This window comes from Colius striatus, chromosome 12 (genome assembly GCF_028858725.1).
Source record: "Colius striatus isolate bColStr4 chromosome 12, bColStr4.1.hap1, whole genome shotgun sequence".
Lineage (NCBI taxonomy): Eukaryota > Metazoa > Chordata > Aves > Coliiformes > Coliidae > Colius > Colius striatus.
The window spans coordinates 19,263,310-19,279,795 of NC_084770.1; the positions used below are offsets into that span (position 1 = coordinate 19,263,310).

The 16,486-nt window shown below is 47.2% G+C and overlaps 1 protein-coding gene across 6 annotated transcripts in view; it reads left to right on the forward strand.

The window, feature by feature from the left end:
• The first annotated feature begins 1,702 nt into the window (after window positions 1–1,702).
• Window positions 1,703–16,486, forward strand: part of MECOM (MDS1 and EVI1 complex locus) — a 336,232-nt gene continuing 321,448 nt past the window's right edge. For 3 of the 6 annotated variants that reach the window (XM_062005403.1, XM_062005402.1, XM_062005404.1), the window contains exon 1: window positions 1,704–1,883. In XM_062005403.1, the coding sequence (XP_061861387.1) occupies window positions 1,847–1,883 (37 nt within the window). In that variant the 5' untranslated portion in view covers window positions 1,704–1,846. Of the gene's footprint in view, window positions 1,884–16,486 lie in introns of all 6 variants that reach the window. The other 3 variants (XM_062005401.1, XM_062005406.1, XM_062005407.1) reach the window with 3 other exon arrangements.

The window sequence follows — 16,486 nt, forward strand, 5'->3', positions numbered from 1 at the left end:
CCGCGGGGCTCCCGTGCGTAGTCCCCGCGGCACCGGACTCGGCCTCCCGGGTGGCAGCGAGGTCCCCGGGCAGGGGGAAGAACGAGACACCTTTGCCCGGGCGGTGGCTTTGCCGGGGTCTCATTTAAAACGGAGGGGACGGGAGGCTAGAGGGGAGTTTTGCAAAGTTTTCGACCTCGAGCCGGTGCGGGGAAATGATTTGAGGACACCCCGGTGCAGCCCCTCACGGAAAGACGCTGCCTGCCAGCGAGGTCGGGGGTCTGATAGTGCCCGTCCCCGAGCGCAGCATCCCCCGCGCAGCATCTCCCTGGCAGCCACGGCCCTGTCTCCGCCGGGGCAAAGGGTTACAGCTCCTCCCGGGACAGTCCGCAACTGGCATCCCGGGGAGGTGCCGTGGGTCTATGGCCAGGGAGACCGAGTCCCGCGAGTGTACGCGGCTATGCAGCGCCCTATCCCGCTGTCCCTCCTGCTCGAGGGGCATTCGGTGCCCTCCTGGCTGTCTGGAGGCGGTGGGAGTGGGCGGATATAGAGCTGCTGCATGACCCTACAAGAAATGTTTAAAAATCCAATTTGCAAATAAAAAATAACCACACGCATGACTGACGGCTCCGCAGAGCGCGTTCAAGTGCTTGTCTGGCGGGCGTTTAGGGGAGCAGCGTGGGATGCACAGTGCCTCCGCCCCACAGCCTCTGCGTGGGGGTTGTCACCGGTGGGGTGCGGAGGGGAGGGGGCAGGAAGGCCGGGCCGGCGAAGGAGGTGTCTCCACGGGCGGTCCCGATCCACAGCTCCGGCAGCTGAGCGGGTATTGGGAACGGGGTGGGGGACTGAAGGGGGAAGGGGCGATGCTGAGGATTTTATTAAAACAAAAAGTTGAGCAGTGTGTATGTACTGGCGCAGCCCCGAGTCTGAAAGATTGTAATTTTCTTTTATGGTGTCTGGCAGGATTTGCAACAGATATTAATGGGAACATAAATAGCGCATGGAAGGTATTGAACAAAACTGTTTAATGCAAGGAGGTTGTACCAGAGGAAAATCTATATGTAGTTTGGATTGATTCATACTTCGGACACAGCCATCCCCTAAAGGAGTTCCCAATTTCTGCGCGCTTCCTCTTTAATTGGAAAACCTTGCAATTAAAGCAGATCAGAGAGGTTCGTGGCACCGTTTTAAAAAGCACTTTTTTTTTCTGCCCAATTGACGGTGGCTGAGCCGAGTTCAAGACGGGGGAAAAGCGTGTTCGCTGAGATAGTGTGCAATTGAATCGTATGTATATATCATAAAACACAATCAAATTAGATCACTATATATATACACAGAGATCCACGATAACTGAGTGAGAATAAACAATTTAAATGTTGCAAAGATGCCCTAACGTTAATATCCCATTAAAAAAAAAGAAAAAGGAAAAAAAAGGGCAGAAAAAAAGGTGTTATTTCTTCCACCCCCAGATTCGCGCGGGTCTCCCCCGCCGTGACCCCTCCCGGCTCCCGCGGCCGCGCAACCCGGTGGCGGCTGCCCGCCTCGTCCCGGCCGGTCCCGGCCTTGGTGCCGGCTGTCAGGGTCCCCACCGGTGGTGATGGATCGCTGCAAACTTTTTTTTGGCGGCGCTGAAATGTTGAAGAGCGGGGGGGAGCCGCCCGTGCGCATGTGCGAAGGTGTCCGAACTGACAATGCTGGAGAGATAGCGAGCCGGGATTGAGAGAAAGGGAGAGTGTGAGTGCGGGAGAGGGAGAGGAGAGAGGGAGAGGGGGAGCGAAAAAGGAGGAAAAGCTCCGGGAGGAAAAAAAAAAAAGCCCCCCCACCCCCACCCCAAGCCCACGCCAGCATCGGCCGCGGGACTGGCAGCATGCGATCCAAAGGCAGGGCGAGGAAGCTGGCCGCAAGTAGGTGCAATATCCCTTTCTCTTGGCTTTTCACCCTCCCTCTCTGCCATGTTGCATAGACGTGTCTGATGCGGCGCGGAGCTCGCAGGCAACCTGCAGCATCTCCCCCCCTCCCCTGCCCCGCCGCCCGGCTCGGCTCGATTCGGTTTTGCTCGTCTCGGTTCGGCTCGGCCCGGCCCCGCTCGGTTCGGCTCGGTCAGGCTCGGCTGCTGGCGGGGCGCGGGGTGGGGGGGTGCGGCGGCCCGAGCTGGTCTAGGGGTTGCGGGCGGCCGGCGGGAGGTGGGGAAGGAGTTGAGGAAAAGTTCAGTGGCGAGCGCTGGAAGTTGCTGCTGCTGCTGCTGCCGGGGGCTGGAGTGGGGGGGTGTGGGGAAGGGGGGGGTGCGAGAGGCTCCGGGCCCTATAGTGGGCGCTGTCGGCTGTCGGCAGGGCAGGGGGCCGCGCGGAGGAGGGGGTGCGTGTGCCTGGGGGAGCAGCGGCAGCTCTGCGAGGGAGGCGGCGAGCCCGGGCGCAGGTAGCCGGTGTGGAGCTACCGGGGACTATCTACTCCATCCCGGCCCTGCCCCGCCACCCACTAGCGCACCAAACCGCGCATGGGAACGGGGAGTGCTTGGGCGAGCGGCGGAGCGCAGCGCGGTGCGAGTGGGGCCACTGGGATGCTCCGCGGGGGTCCGGGTGGGTGCCGGAAGGGGGAGCAGCAGGGCGGCCGGGCAGCGCTGAGCGCTTCCCAGCCCGCTGGAGTCACCCGTTAAAAAGTTGATGTAAATGTTGTAATTTCAGGCCCTTTTCCAGCACTTTTCAAACAGCTTGGCCGCCCGAAGGTCTCTGCTCCGCGAGGCGAGGGCTCGGCCGTCCACACGCAAAGCCCGCCTCGTTTAATGACTTGTCTTACGCTCACCCATCTGGTTCTCCTTTATGATGGGGAGCTTTGCTTTTAACTGCTGCCGTATTGGAGCTTTTTTCCCTTTTAATTATTTATTTTTAAGAGGGAATCAACAACAAAACTTCGCCTGCTTTCGTGTCCTGTTTTGAAAGTTGCTGATGTCTTTATTTTTCTCTGACACATCTGGGCAAGTCTCATTTGATATCCATGGCGATGGCAAGGCACATTCCCAAAAGGAAAAAAAAAAACCGGTTAGGCGAAAAACAAACAAACAAACAAACAAAAACCTCAGATGAAATGTTGCATAAGTTGCGTGACGTAAAAAGTAGATGCTTATTTACTCTTTATTTGTGAAGGGGAAAAAAAGAGGAGCGTGGAAAGGGGGAAGCGAAAAATGTCTCCAGATCATCATCAGCTTTCCTGTAAACCTCAACAATAACAGCAGCAACCTGCATTTGATTAGACGATATTAAAGTGTATAATCAAGCGCCCACAATTTGAAAACAAAGGTGTTAAATCTCCAGGTTGCCATCTTTGCTTTGCTGCTAATTATGGAAAAAAACCCCTCTCACATTCCCCATCAAATCCGTCAAGTTTCCCTTGCGTTTCCCTGGCGTTTCCCTTGCTTTTCCCGCTGTGCAGCGATGCAGGGCTGTTTCTACTGCTGCTGCCCCTTCTACTGCTCCTGCCCCTTCCCCTGCTCGTTCTGCCCCACCTCCTGCCCCTGTCTCTGCTTCCTCTCCTGCTCTGCAGGCGAGATCCCATCGTCTGCGAAGTTTCTGCTTTGGGCTGAGCGTATTGGCTGTCGCTGCAGCAGCAGCAGCACTTTCTCCCCCAACAGATGCATTGCGTTAAACAATCCTTGGGTCACAATCCGCTCATAAAGGAAATCAAATTGAAAAAGATGAGATTTTTTTGTATTTGTGTTTCACAAAGCTGTTTCTTCCCCTTCCCCCGCCCCCCCTCCTCTTCCCGAAGAGCGTCTCGGGTCTCGGTTTCAGAGCAAGTGGAAGGAGGGCTGGAGGCGACCCTTGCAATTTTGTCGTTAGAGAGGAAAAGTTTTTATCTTTTCAGTTCTTTCTGTCTGGGTTGGGAATTCAAAATACGTTTTAGCCTTCACTCTCTTATGTGCAAAACGGCGTCGATCGGGACCAGGCGCGCTTCTTGTATTATTTCTCTTCTCCTGCTCCGTGCGTGGAAGAGAAATCGCCCCGATTGTGCGAATGTCACCAGTGGCCAAGGAAGCTTTTTCCTCTTAATTAAGGGAGAGTACCTGCAGCGTGCATCTGCCCGACCTTAGTGTACAACTGTGAAAAAAGAATTTGGAGGCTTCGCCCACCTCCCCAGAAGAGTAAAAAAGAAAGTCCAGAAGAAACAAAAAGAGTCACACGGAGAATTTTTAAAATGTCCAGCTGTAAAAATAAGGGGAAAGACACGCTGAAGCCTTTCTGCCACGCTTTGGGGAGGCGGCTGGTGAGGAGCGGGGTGCGGGTCCGGGGGGGTGCGGGCCCGGTCGCCCGCAGCCGCACTGCACCTGCGCAGGCAGCCTCGATCCGGTCCGCTCCGAGCCAGGCCGGGCCTCTGGCCCCCGGAGGCAGTTGCTTTTTCCCCCGGGTGGGTTCGTGCCCGCCTGCTGAAGCGTATCCCTGAATAACCCCCCGCCGCAGCCCCGCCGCCGGCCCGGGGCAGCCCCCGCCACCCAGCAGCCTCGTAAAGAGGCAGAAGGCGATCAGATTAGGGGAACACACGTGAAGAAGGAGGCACTTGTTACTTTTACACTTTATCACCACTTTTTTACGGGCAATTTAGGGCAGCCAAGGTAGATCCAGATCCCTTCAACCATCTGAGATAGTAAAATAACACTTTCCTAAGTTTCAGCAGGTTTTCCTGCGCCTGTAATTTGCCTCAGTCTAGTGCCGAAAAGGTTTGATTGCAAAACAGAGCCGGCAAGTTTATTTGCCTGTTTAAGACTCTGTCCGGGAATTTGTTTTCGGGCCGGGAAACCTTTGCCGTGCCGGGCTGCCGGCTCTCTCGGCGAGGCTGTTTACTTGCCGTCGCGTCGCCGTCCCCTCCGTCTCGGCGCGCCGTCACTGCCGCCGCGCTGTCACAGCCGCGGCCCCGCGCACCGCACAGCCGGCCCGACCCAGCCCGGCCCGCCGCTTCTGCCGCCGGCTCGGCACGGCCCCGGGCACTGGGTGTGCTGGGCTCGGCTCTGTCCCCGGGTGGCTTCCCTGGGGCGCTGCGGCCCGGGCCGGGCTATCCCAGTCTATGCCGCGCGCCTCGGACTAGGCACTTCATTAACTCTTCTCGGGGTGGAGAGAGTGTGTCGGGCTTTTCGCTCCCTTTCTGCCTTTTCGTCTTTCTCGCTCTCTCTCGCCTGTATTTCTCTCTGGTTCTCTTTCTCTGGCTTCACCCCCTCGCCCTCCCCCCTTCTCTATCTCTTTCTTGCTTTCCCTTTTTCTCCCCCTCCCTTCTCCCCCTCCCTTCTCTTTCTCCATTTCTTTTTCTTTTTCTTTTTCTTTTTCTTTTTCTTTTTCTTTTTCTTTTTCTTTTTCTTTTTCTTTTTCTTTTTCTTTTTCTTTTTCTTTTTCTTTTTCTTTTTCTTTTTCTTTTTCTTCCTTTATTTTTATTTTCCCCCTTCTTTTGATATTTTGTTTTTCCCCTTTCTTTTTCCTTTTCATTTGTTTCATTTTTCCCTTTACTTTTACTTCCCATTTCCATTTTTCCTTTCCTTTCCTTTCCTTTCCTTTCCTTTCCTTTCCTTTCCTTTCCTTTCCTTTCCTTTCCTTTCCTTTCCTTTCCTTTCCTTTCCTTTCCTTTCCTTTCCTTTCCTTTCCTTTCCCTTTCCCTTTCCCTTTCCCTATCATTTTTCCTTCCCTTTCTTCTCCGTTTTCCTCTCTTCCTCTCTCTCCTCCCTCCTGCCTCTCTCTCCCTCATGTTTTTTTACTCCGGGCCCACAGTCATTGCTGAATTTGGGACCAACTCTGTGGTGCTGCAGTCGGTGATCCTGGCTGGGGCTCAGCCTGAGGCTGAGCTCCACGGTGCCTCCCGGCTACTCCCCAGCCACACCAGGCCGGCTGTAGTGCAGGGCGAGGAAACGATGCAAAGCAAAAGGACAGTCCAAAAGGCCAGCTCGTTATTAATACAGCCCTGCTTGTAAATGAAAAATGTAACCCTTGTTAATTAACGCTGTTTACATGGGGTACAAGAAACTTAAGAAATGTTTCTACAAAGGGGAAGGAACTGTTTACAAAACTCTTTCAGAAGTGTGACATATTGCTGCAGTTCCAGCACTAAAAAGCCAAACACACTTACACAGCTTTGAAGTTGGCTGGCTGAGGCAACATTATTTGACTCGGATTTAGATATTGCTTGTGGGTATAACTAATGGCTTTTACCTAGTTAGTGGGCTGGGAGGGGCGAGGGCCGGGGCGCCGTGGCCATTGGGTCCCTCTGGAGAGCTGGGGCTGGCTCCGTGCCAGCTCTGTACAATGTCAACATTGAATATTTGAATTCCCAGACTCTATTTAACAACTTTCTAAATAAATAAACTCATTGTGTGTCTGTGTTTAAAATTATTTCACCTCTTTCATGAAAACTACAGCATCTTATTACACCAGCCTCTCAGGCTGCTTTTCCCCCTTTTCTTTCCAAACAAACGGAGCTAAGCGCAGGGATTGTTTTTACTGTTTCATCTCTCTCCCTCTCTCCCCTTTTCCCTTTCTGTTTGTCTTTTCATGAACCACGAGTGGAAGCTTCTTGGACATCCCATGATGTCCTTAGTGAGATGTCTCTGTGTACCCTGCTATCTAATCATAACTAAACCCAAAGCCACGTTCACCAAGTCGGTTAAATATTAATCATTTCTAAAAGGAGGCCCGTGTGAGTGCCATTGCTGCAGCAGTGCCCTCTACATACTCAATCAATTTGGCTGCTGTACCGTAGGCGGGCTCCAGGGACAGCTTTCATTGTTGTTGCCATAAATGGCTATTAGTGTTCATATTCACCTATTCACCCAGTTATTTAAGTGCACGTAAATGTGTATGTGTCTGTGCTTACTGTATGTGTGTGCATTCATAACACACCCTTCTGCTCAGACTGCAGAAAGATATATGTGTATATATATGTATCCATAAAATACCTGTATATGTCTGTGCACATGCAGAAAGAAAAGCAGATAAATGTGTTGGATGTCTGCAATTACAATTAATGCATGTGCTGGTTTAGAGAGGAACTGTGGGATGTGCAGGCTTCTGAGTCACCTGCAGCCTGTGCACTGATCTGTACATCCACACAGGCTCTGAAGTGTTGTGGATGCATGTAGGGAAAACAGTGAGAGTTACTATACAGGAGCCTATATACAAGGATGCTTCCCAAATGCACTGTGTACTTCCGTGATGGGAGAATTCATTGTGAGATATTTATTGACTTGAAATGTCGGTAAAGGTGCCTGGCTATCCCGGGGAGCACAGTTCTCTGATAAAGCCATCTGAGCTCCTGAAGAACAAAGTGGAATGAATTTTCTATCAGGAGAGGTCTTTGGAATGGGAGGGTAAAGTGATGCATCAGAGGTTGTCCAGGGTGGATGAGGAAAGGGCAGAAGCAGATGGAGTTCTATGAATCTCAGGTAGTGAAGCCTTGTCCACAGATACTGCCTTGCTTTGCAGTAAACCACTTTCTGAAGAGATGCACTTTAACTTTGGAAGGGCTTGTTCAGACACTTCGATTTCCAACTAAGAATTTGTGACATTTGTTTATTTAAAATCTAACTAGGTTTGCTGTCATCTCTGAAGCGACTCACTGCTCTTTTGCTGTAATTTAATACAATCACTTTTACATCATTTCAGTTGAGTTAGGCAAGGAGTTGCTCATGAAGAGCAGAAAGAGGTTTAATCCCAAGATACAAGTGTCATATTATCTAGTAGACAGATCTAGACCTGGACAAATACAGATTGGAAATACAGTTTATATTTTAAGTAGTGAAGGTATTTAACCAGTAAAATAATTTACCGAGAGCTGGGTGGATTTCAACATCACTGGAATTTCTTTGTCTTAATTAAGTTTGGCTGCTTTTCTAAAAAGATATGAGCTAATCTAAACAGGAATTAATGTAGGGAATTCCTGTAGCCTTTATTACACAGGGGGACAGACCAGACCACTTTTCCTGGTTTTATAATCTATGTGTCTAGTTAAAGCAGCGCTGTTTCATATGGCGACTTAAGCTTAAGGCTGGGATCTCAGGAACACCCTTAATAACTACATGGCCATTAGAAAACCCGGGTTCAGCTCAGACAACGCAAAACCAAGGTCTGGCTCAAAGTCTTTCCCAACCTTACCACTCCTTACCCGTACCACAGATGTCCCCAAGGCTGTGCTGGGCTCAGAGACGCCCCGTCCCTGTATTTTAGGGTAAAAGTAAAGATGAGTTCTGCAAAGATGGGAAGGAGGAGGTTAGGATACAGAGATGGGGCTCTGGGATTACAGGGGTTGGATTATTTCTCCATATTGGCTTTCTGGTGCATTACTGCCACATTAATGTGCAATTAGTTGCTGCTGCAGTTCTTAACACCCAGACCAGGGACCAGCCCTGACATGTATAGCTGGTGATATGGACCAATAAGCACCAGAAAACACCTCCAGGCCCTCTTTGCTGCAGTGGCTGTTGGAGAGATGTGTTTCCTTAGCAGATAAACTTAACTAAGAAACAGCAAGGTGGGGAAGGGGATGGAGAAGCTAAGAAGTGGATGTTGTTGTCCCCAGGATTCTGTCTCTTTGCATTGCCAGTTTAAATAAAAAAAAAAATTCAAATGTGCAGGGTGCAAAGCAACCCTGTCTTATCATTCATTGACTTCATGTTCCCTCCCTTTTGTTTGCATTTGCAAGCTATAGCAAGGCTTTGCCTTCTCCAGTGTTGCTGGAAGAAAAGGCAGCCACAGAGCCATGTGGGAGGAGGGAAGCTAGCCTGCAATGAATATTGTATTTGGTGCTAAATATGTAACAAAGAGAAAGAAATGTGAGCTAATCCAGAAAGAGAAGTTTGGAAGTGAAGTACAATTATTTTTATTTCAGGGTTTAATATTGTGGTCTGCTTCAGTGAAGCATTATCTTTTAAAACTAGGATATATGCAGCGACATAAAACCTTGCTACCTTAAGGGAATGTCAAAGTTTGATCTACAAAATAAAGGAAATTCAAAGTTAAAGCTGAAATGTACCACATGGCCTGCAAGTCCCTGAAACAACAGGAGGCAAGGAAGTAGCTAAAGGTAGGGGCTGCACTTTAAAACGAGTCCAGCAACTACAAAGCTGCCAGCACTCCTTGCAGATAGACCGCACGAATTCGAGCTGGGATTTGTACTGACTAGAGAGAGGCTGGATAGACAAGGACTGCCACGATCTCGAGTCTTTTTTGAAATGTTCGCTGATCTGGGATGAGCATGAGGGTTTCATGGTGGAAGGATTGCAGGTCTGGGCTTAATTCATGAAAGAAAAACACTTTGTCCCTTTTGGCACCAACAGCTTTTGTTTAGAAAATCTTATATCGGAGGAAAATTTTGGTTTGGAAAACAGATATACCCAAGTTACAGCTTTATTCCTTTTCTGAAGAATTGCTCATGTCTGAATGGGTGCAATACTTTTTTTTTTTTTGCCCTATTTAAACTATAAACTAAATTTAAATTGCCTGTAAAGTAATCTGCAGAATGGAAACTGCCACACAACCGTAGCCCTTGCTCCCTGACCCAAACCCATATTCTGTTGCAAAGCAGTGTGCTGCTCTGCTTCGTGATTACAGTAAGTTAGAAACCAGGAGAGCAAGACTTTTATGAATAGGTTATTTTTGGCAATTGCATCACCAATTATGTATAAAATTTCAAAAAAATATGAGTTCTGCCAGTTTGATCTCTGAGAGGACCTTAGAAAACGAAAGCTTTGAGACTGTTGTAACATCATACTATTTTGTCTATTAGATATCATTAGATTACTGGAACTCTGAGCCCTTCATATCAACTGATCTAACAAAAATCTCCCAGGTGGCTTAAATTAAAAAAATTAGCCATAAATATATTCTGCATAATGCAATTTATTAGGGATGTTTATTGTGTGCAGTGGGAAAATGTTTGGTTTTGGATGATCTTACTGTGTAACATGTGTCCAACTGAAACTGTTTATACTCCAACAGCCTGCAAAGACACTGGTCTGATGCTGAGACAGGCTGAGCTACATGCTCCCAAAGCCACAGGAAGGCAGAGCCCTTCCCCTGAAAAGCCAAAGGGGCAACAGCATCTTGTATAGGACATGTGTGACAAAAAAATTTGGTGGTGAGGGAAGAGACGAATGGTAGAAAAAACTAGAAGGTGATTCTGAGCAATGTTGTTTATGAGGGAAAACAACATTAAAGTGACACTAGGTCCCATCGGGTCTTGTTTTACAGGAATGGGGGCTCAAGCTGTGCTGATCTGTGCCCAAGGGATGTTTTGCTTCCTGCATCACACATTTTAGTAAGACTCCTCTTTTTTCATCTGGGTTTGGTGAGCTAGGCTCTGTATTCACATCCACCTAGATTTGCCCTGCTGCGACAGAGAGCAGGGACTAACTAAGCTGGAAGGACCTAAGGGTCCCTGTGATGGGCACATCCACCCTCTGCCGGGATGCTGCAACAGGAGATGATGGCTTCAGGAAAACATCTGCCCCCTCTTCTGTACTTTTGCACAAAGTCCACATGTTGGCAAGGGTGAAATCATTCCTCAGCTTAAAAAAAACAACCTTCAAAACCCTCCCCTCCCAAGCTCCTTCACACATGTATTAACACCAAACTGGCAAAGCCAATGGAAAAGGATTTTGCATTTTGGCAGCAGAGGTGGCTCAGTGCTTGCTGTGGGCCTGATCCCAAACCCACTGGAGCTGAAGGAGCTTGTACTGACTTCAATGGGCTTTAGCTCGGGTCTGGCTGAGGGGAATCTGCTTCCCTTTGACCTTAGAGGGGGTTTATCAGCAGCTTTTGCTCTGCAGTGAGCCTCAATATGCGATGTTGTAACAGATACCTGGACTTACATCAGTGTAAGTGAATTAGGTTGGCCCTATAATCTGGCCTCATTTAAGAGCCATTTTAGCCCTTATGATGAAATATGAATACGGTTGCTGGGGGCATTGTGGCTGACTTCGAATACTTGTTTCCTGCTGTGCCACATCCATTTCCTCTGCTCTCCATCTCTCCCATGGGTCAAGGACTACTGGGGGCTGTGGCAAGTGCTTGGGGGTGTGGGGCAGGGCGGTGTCCAGCACCTCTGGCTTGTGTTGAAAGGCTTTGTGTCCTAAACAAACAGCTTTGCTGCTCAAAATACCTGGTGCCTCTAGTAAGCACTCGCTTCATGCCTCCTGATTTTATCTCAGATAAACAGAAAGTATGAGAGACAAGCACTGACCAGTGGAAAAAAATCACCCCAAACATGTCTAAAACATGGCACAGTGCTTATATTTTTGATTTAAAAACCATTTAACATTTCCAATGTTTGACAGAAAGATTAACCTCTTCCTCTTGAAAACTCTGTGATTTGAACTTACTGTGGTGCGGTTTATTTACTTGCACGTTGGTGAGGAATTAAGCAATGCTTTTGGTGAGTTTTAATCTTTCCTCATTCTCTTTGTGGCTCCATATAAAGGGAGAAAAAGAAACATGTTGTTTGAAAGAATTTTGAAGAGATGTTTCTATTTTACTTCTTTTAGGCTCTTGGTGTATTTTTGGCTGCAGGGACTGGCATGGAGCATTGGTCTAAGAATACACAACATATCGAAAAGCAAAGGGGTATCAGCTGTGTCTGAGCTAAACAGCACTGCTTTATACTTCTGCTGTTTTGTTGTTACTGGGTTAGGATAATAATAGTTCACAGCAATAACGAAGACTTGCTAATTGTAAAAGGTTGTCAGCATTACACATTTGTCCTGCTTCTTTCAGTTTATGTAGTAAGTAATATCTCAGTAGCCACTGGCTGCCTGTGTAAGTGCTATTGAGCACTCATGCTCTGCCTGAATAATTACTGTCCAGGAGTTTGTGGTACACAATGTGATAGAAGATAACAGACCAAGCCAAGGGAACTGAGAAATGAAGAAATGATGCACTAGGTTACTCCAGACAATGCAGATCAGAGAGATCTGTGGGAATAAAACCATGCAGTGTCTTTAATATCAGCAACCAGGCTCAGAATGAGAGAAAAGGTGAGATTATCTGTACTGAGACAATGCCCTGAGTGAGAACCAAGCCAAGGCTGAGTCAGAAGGGGTGGCACAAAGTTAGACCCAGGATGGGATGCAGCAAAGCTTCCCAACTGATACTTTCACCACACTGAAGGATCAGACATGGACCAAACCCAGAAGATTTATTTCTAACCTGACATTATTATATTATGACTTGAATTAGAGCGGTGACTGCAGAACCCAGCCAGGACTGGGTGCCTGTTGTGCTGAGCTCTGTGCAAACACGGGCAGCCTGTGCAGAGCTTAGGCCCTAAGAAATGCAGATTAAACTTCGGGCTTGCTGCCCTATGCATGCAATTACAGCATTGTTGGAGGCAATCATAAAACCCTGAGGAGAAATAGATGCTTTGAGGAAAATCCATGGAGTTGGGACTGCAGAGTGTTTGGCTTTCTGTGTGCACATGGGTGGAAATGCTTTAGATTCAATCCCATCAGCTCTCTCCCTCTGCCAGCAAATGCCCCCCTTGGCTTCATTTTAGGTGACCCTATTGTTTTTGGCCGTAACCTTGGGTGATCAAGCTGCATTAAGCTGAGTATCCTTGCAGCATCACCCGCTTGCTTTCAAAGAAAACAGCTCTGAGATTTGCTGGGAAGGAAGAGGGCAATACCAGCAGATAATCCAGCCCTATAAAATCCCCAGGTTGTGGTTCCAGCCCGTTTTCCACCTGAGCGCTGAGAGAGGGATGCGAGCAGTGTGGCTGGCAAGTGCCAACAACCAAAAAGTCCCCTAAGTCTGTAAGGTTTATTAAGGTTCATTTTAAGTCTATGCCAATAAAAGGGGTCCATGTAACCTCTGAGTGAAGCTTCATAAACTCAGTTTTATGTTCGGATAATTTGGAGCCAGATCGTCATGGAGTTCACACAGAAAAATACCCCACGGAGCATCACAAACGGCAAAGAAAATACAGTGAGGAAAGAGAGGACTGATAATTTTATGGCTTTCCTTGAAATTGAGCAGTAAAATGGGCTTTATTTAGTGTTTTCCTAGCTTCCCATTGCAATTTTGTTACCAGTGCAATGGTTTTAAAGATAATATTTTGTAAATAAGGTGAAATGTTAGAAGTCAAGGTGTGTACAGCATGTGGACCTGCCGCAGGAAGTGATGCCATGCAGTCCTGCTTCCCCAGATGTCTGATTTTTGGATTAGACTTCTGGGCAGGACATGGCAGCAGGACTCAACTCCGCTGTGAAAAGCTGTGCATTGAGCCCAGAACGGCTGAGTAACCCCTGGAAGGAATAGTGCTTTTAAAGCCAACTGAATAGTTTGACCCAAGTCCAGGGATGAGCAACACACACCTATTTTGGCAGGATAAAGCATTTCTGATTTGAAATACATTTAATAGCCCTGATTTTTGTGGATGAGGTGATCATCACAACCTCGAGGCTCATTTTCCAAAACAGAGGCTATTAAAATCACTTATCTCTTAGGCTTTTGGCCAAAATAGGTGGTGTGTGTAAATCTAGGCCCAGAGTTTCTTCAATGGAATTTACAAGATAAACCTCTACTATGTTTGTTTTGTCCGTGAATAGTTGTTTTATACTCAGCAGGGTTCACCTTTTAAAAATCTATTTTACAATGCAATAATTCACACCCACTTCTATTTAGCAAGTCATTTATAGAAGGAAGATTACATGAGGCTGGGTATTAGAAGGACTACTGCTGATACGTGCAACAACTCAAAATGTTGAGGGAAGTGATTATGACTATGTGAGAAGATGCCATCTTGACCTTGGTGGTTTGTTTATTAGACACTAAATCATGGACATTTCTTCTTCCAGTTATAACTGTTCTGAGGACTTAGATATAACCTTAAAAGCTCTTTCTGAGGTTTGAAACAGAATTAGACCTCATCAGTGCTTAGTACTATTTATATTGCCTGAATGAGAAAAGGGACTGTACAGATCACTGTTGGAAAGGAAAAAGTTGAGAAGAAACTAGAAAAAAAAAGGAGTATCCATTCCAAAGCCTGTATTTCCTTTTCAAAAGGTGTCGCAGAGCAGAGAGAACAAGAAAATATTTGATGTCTTTTTACCCACTTTGTTTATGCACCTTGTACATACAACAGCTGGTAACCATCAAACTTGTCCTGCCAATCTTCTGCATTTCACTGGATGGAAAGGGCCGTGTTTCAGCAGCAAAGGTAGCACTGGAAATGAGATGGAAGTGACCAGGGTAGTCTGGAGTCGTGAGGAGAGAGGATCATGAGATGAGATATACTTGATGGATTGCTGTCAGACCCTTGAGCAAAAGGAAGCAAACAAATCAGCTCTGCTGGAAGCTTTCTGTGCAGGAATATTAAAGGGTTCCAGGACATCTGATTTAAGAGATGATCAGTGTTTTACAAATACTCAGTAGGCTCTGACTATGCTGTTCTCCATGGTTTCCTCTCCCCACTGCTATACCAGTTTTTCAGATAAATGTACATATGGATGATTTCAGCAAGCTAACATGGCTAAATCACCTCCATGCATCCTGACCTCCTGCTTAGACTCCTGTTTCAGGTTCAGTGTGAACTAAGGTCCTGGGTTTACTCTTCAGGTCCACATATTTCCTCCGAGTTCCTGCTCTGCAGAAATAGCTGTGCTCTGTGGGTCGGTGAAGCTCCAGCTGAAGCCTGCGAGGGCTGGAGGGAGCAGTGTTGCTTTAGGCTCCCTGCCTGCGGAGTGACATATCAGAAGTAATAAGTCTGAGCCCGAGCTGATGTCTAACAGCATTGGAAAGAGGGCTGGAAGGCTGAACTCCTGCAAAAATGAAAGCAAGGAATTTAACAGCAGTAAAAGAGAGGTTAAGGAAAGAACAAAAAAGAAAGGAAATAAAAGTGATATGAATGGCTAGAAAGTCATCTACATTCAAATATTGACCTCTGCTGTTGTATTTTGACACTGGCCTGAGTTAACAGAAGCACAGTGTGGAACACACGTTAGGTTAGAAGCAGGTACTTCATTTCAGAAACTATCTGGATAGTCTCAGAACAGAAAATACTTTAGCAAAATATATTTTCTGTGTGTTTGAATCTGCCAATAGCTTGAAGACGTATACTGCAGGAAGCTAACAGGAGAAAGTGTGTTTTACTGGTGGGGTTTTCAGCCAGACTCTCTCACTCTTGGAGTTTCTTATCCCTTTCTTCTCCAAGATACCTTTCCCCCGACTGTCAGAGGAGCAGGAGCAGACAGACCTCTCCCTGGCCCATCAGATGTAGCCTGCCCAGCCATACCTCCTGTCAGACACAGGAACCACACAGATAGCACTGGCTCGGGTTTTTTTTACACTCTTAGCACACTAAAATAACAGCCTTAAAGCACACAGAGCTAAACTGGTGTAAAATTGGTGTGAGAGCAGAAGCTGCTTTGGCAGTGGATGGATTTGATGAAGCTCTACTGGCTGTTTATGCTGGGATCCATCCAGGGTGGGGAGAAAGCAGATACAAAGCAATCTTCACTCTGTCAAGCTCTTCTCTAGCCTCTAAAGCTTAGAAGGAGAAATTATTTACAGTTCTTGAAAATAAGAGTTTTTTCTCCCTGATGGGTTTCTGGATGTTTCTAGGGATCGTGTTCCTCCATGAGCATCATTTGTTTCAGAGCACAGGACTGTGGTGAGACAGCCTGGGCTGTAATTTCTGGGAATATCTTTATAGGTTTGTTTTCATTTCATATCTATATAACAACATTATTTCATCTATCCATCTCTCACTCCACTTCCTGATACACAGAATTATCAAGACTACCCATCAGTCACTCTCATGTTTTCTAGTCCTCAGTGCTACGATCACTTTTTCAGGATGTCTTTTCAGTGTTACAGCTCCACTGATCTTGGTGGGTTTTAAAAAAATTGTACAAAATCTTTAAAAAACTCTGTTGAGATGTGCATCACCAGCTGAAGAGAAGCAAAACATTAGGCTTGCATTATATCACTGCTGGCTTCCTAAGTGCTCAAGTGAGGAAAGGCTGTTAACTAAGTTATGGGTTGATTTCTTTTTTAAGGAGGAAGGAAAAAAAAAAGCAGCGTGGAAGAGCAGGACATCTGCTTTTATAATTATGCACTAACAAGCTGGGACTGTGCACCACCTGAGGTTGGTCTCTGAACCCAGACTGACCATGTCAGGTTTTCAGAGGCTTACCTGATATGTTCCTGCACCTTAAATATCAGACAGCCTGAGATAGGATGGGGTGTAGAGGTGGTGGCAGATACAGGAGTAAAGATCACTCCATACAAAGGACAAAGAGAACGAGGGTGCCTCTTGTTTCTCCTGAGCTTCACCTCCAGGCAGCTGGCCAGTGCTCTGCTCAGGTGTGCCATATCAAGATGAAATTAGGCTCTCTATTCTGGGTTTGTTTGCAGGGTCATTAGTGATGGTGAAGGCTGGCTCTGTGTTGGGGAGGTTTTGCTGCTCATCTCGTGGAAAGTGTTGCTGGTGCTTTACATCCCACCTCAGGCAAGGCTGTGTGTTGTGGAGCTACCATCTCAGGTATCAC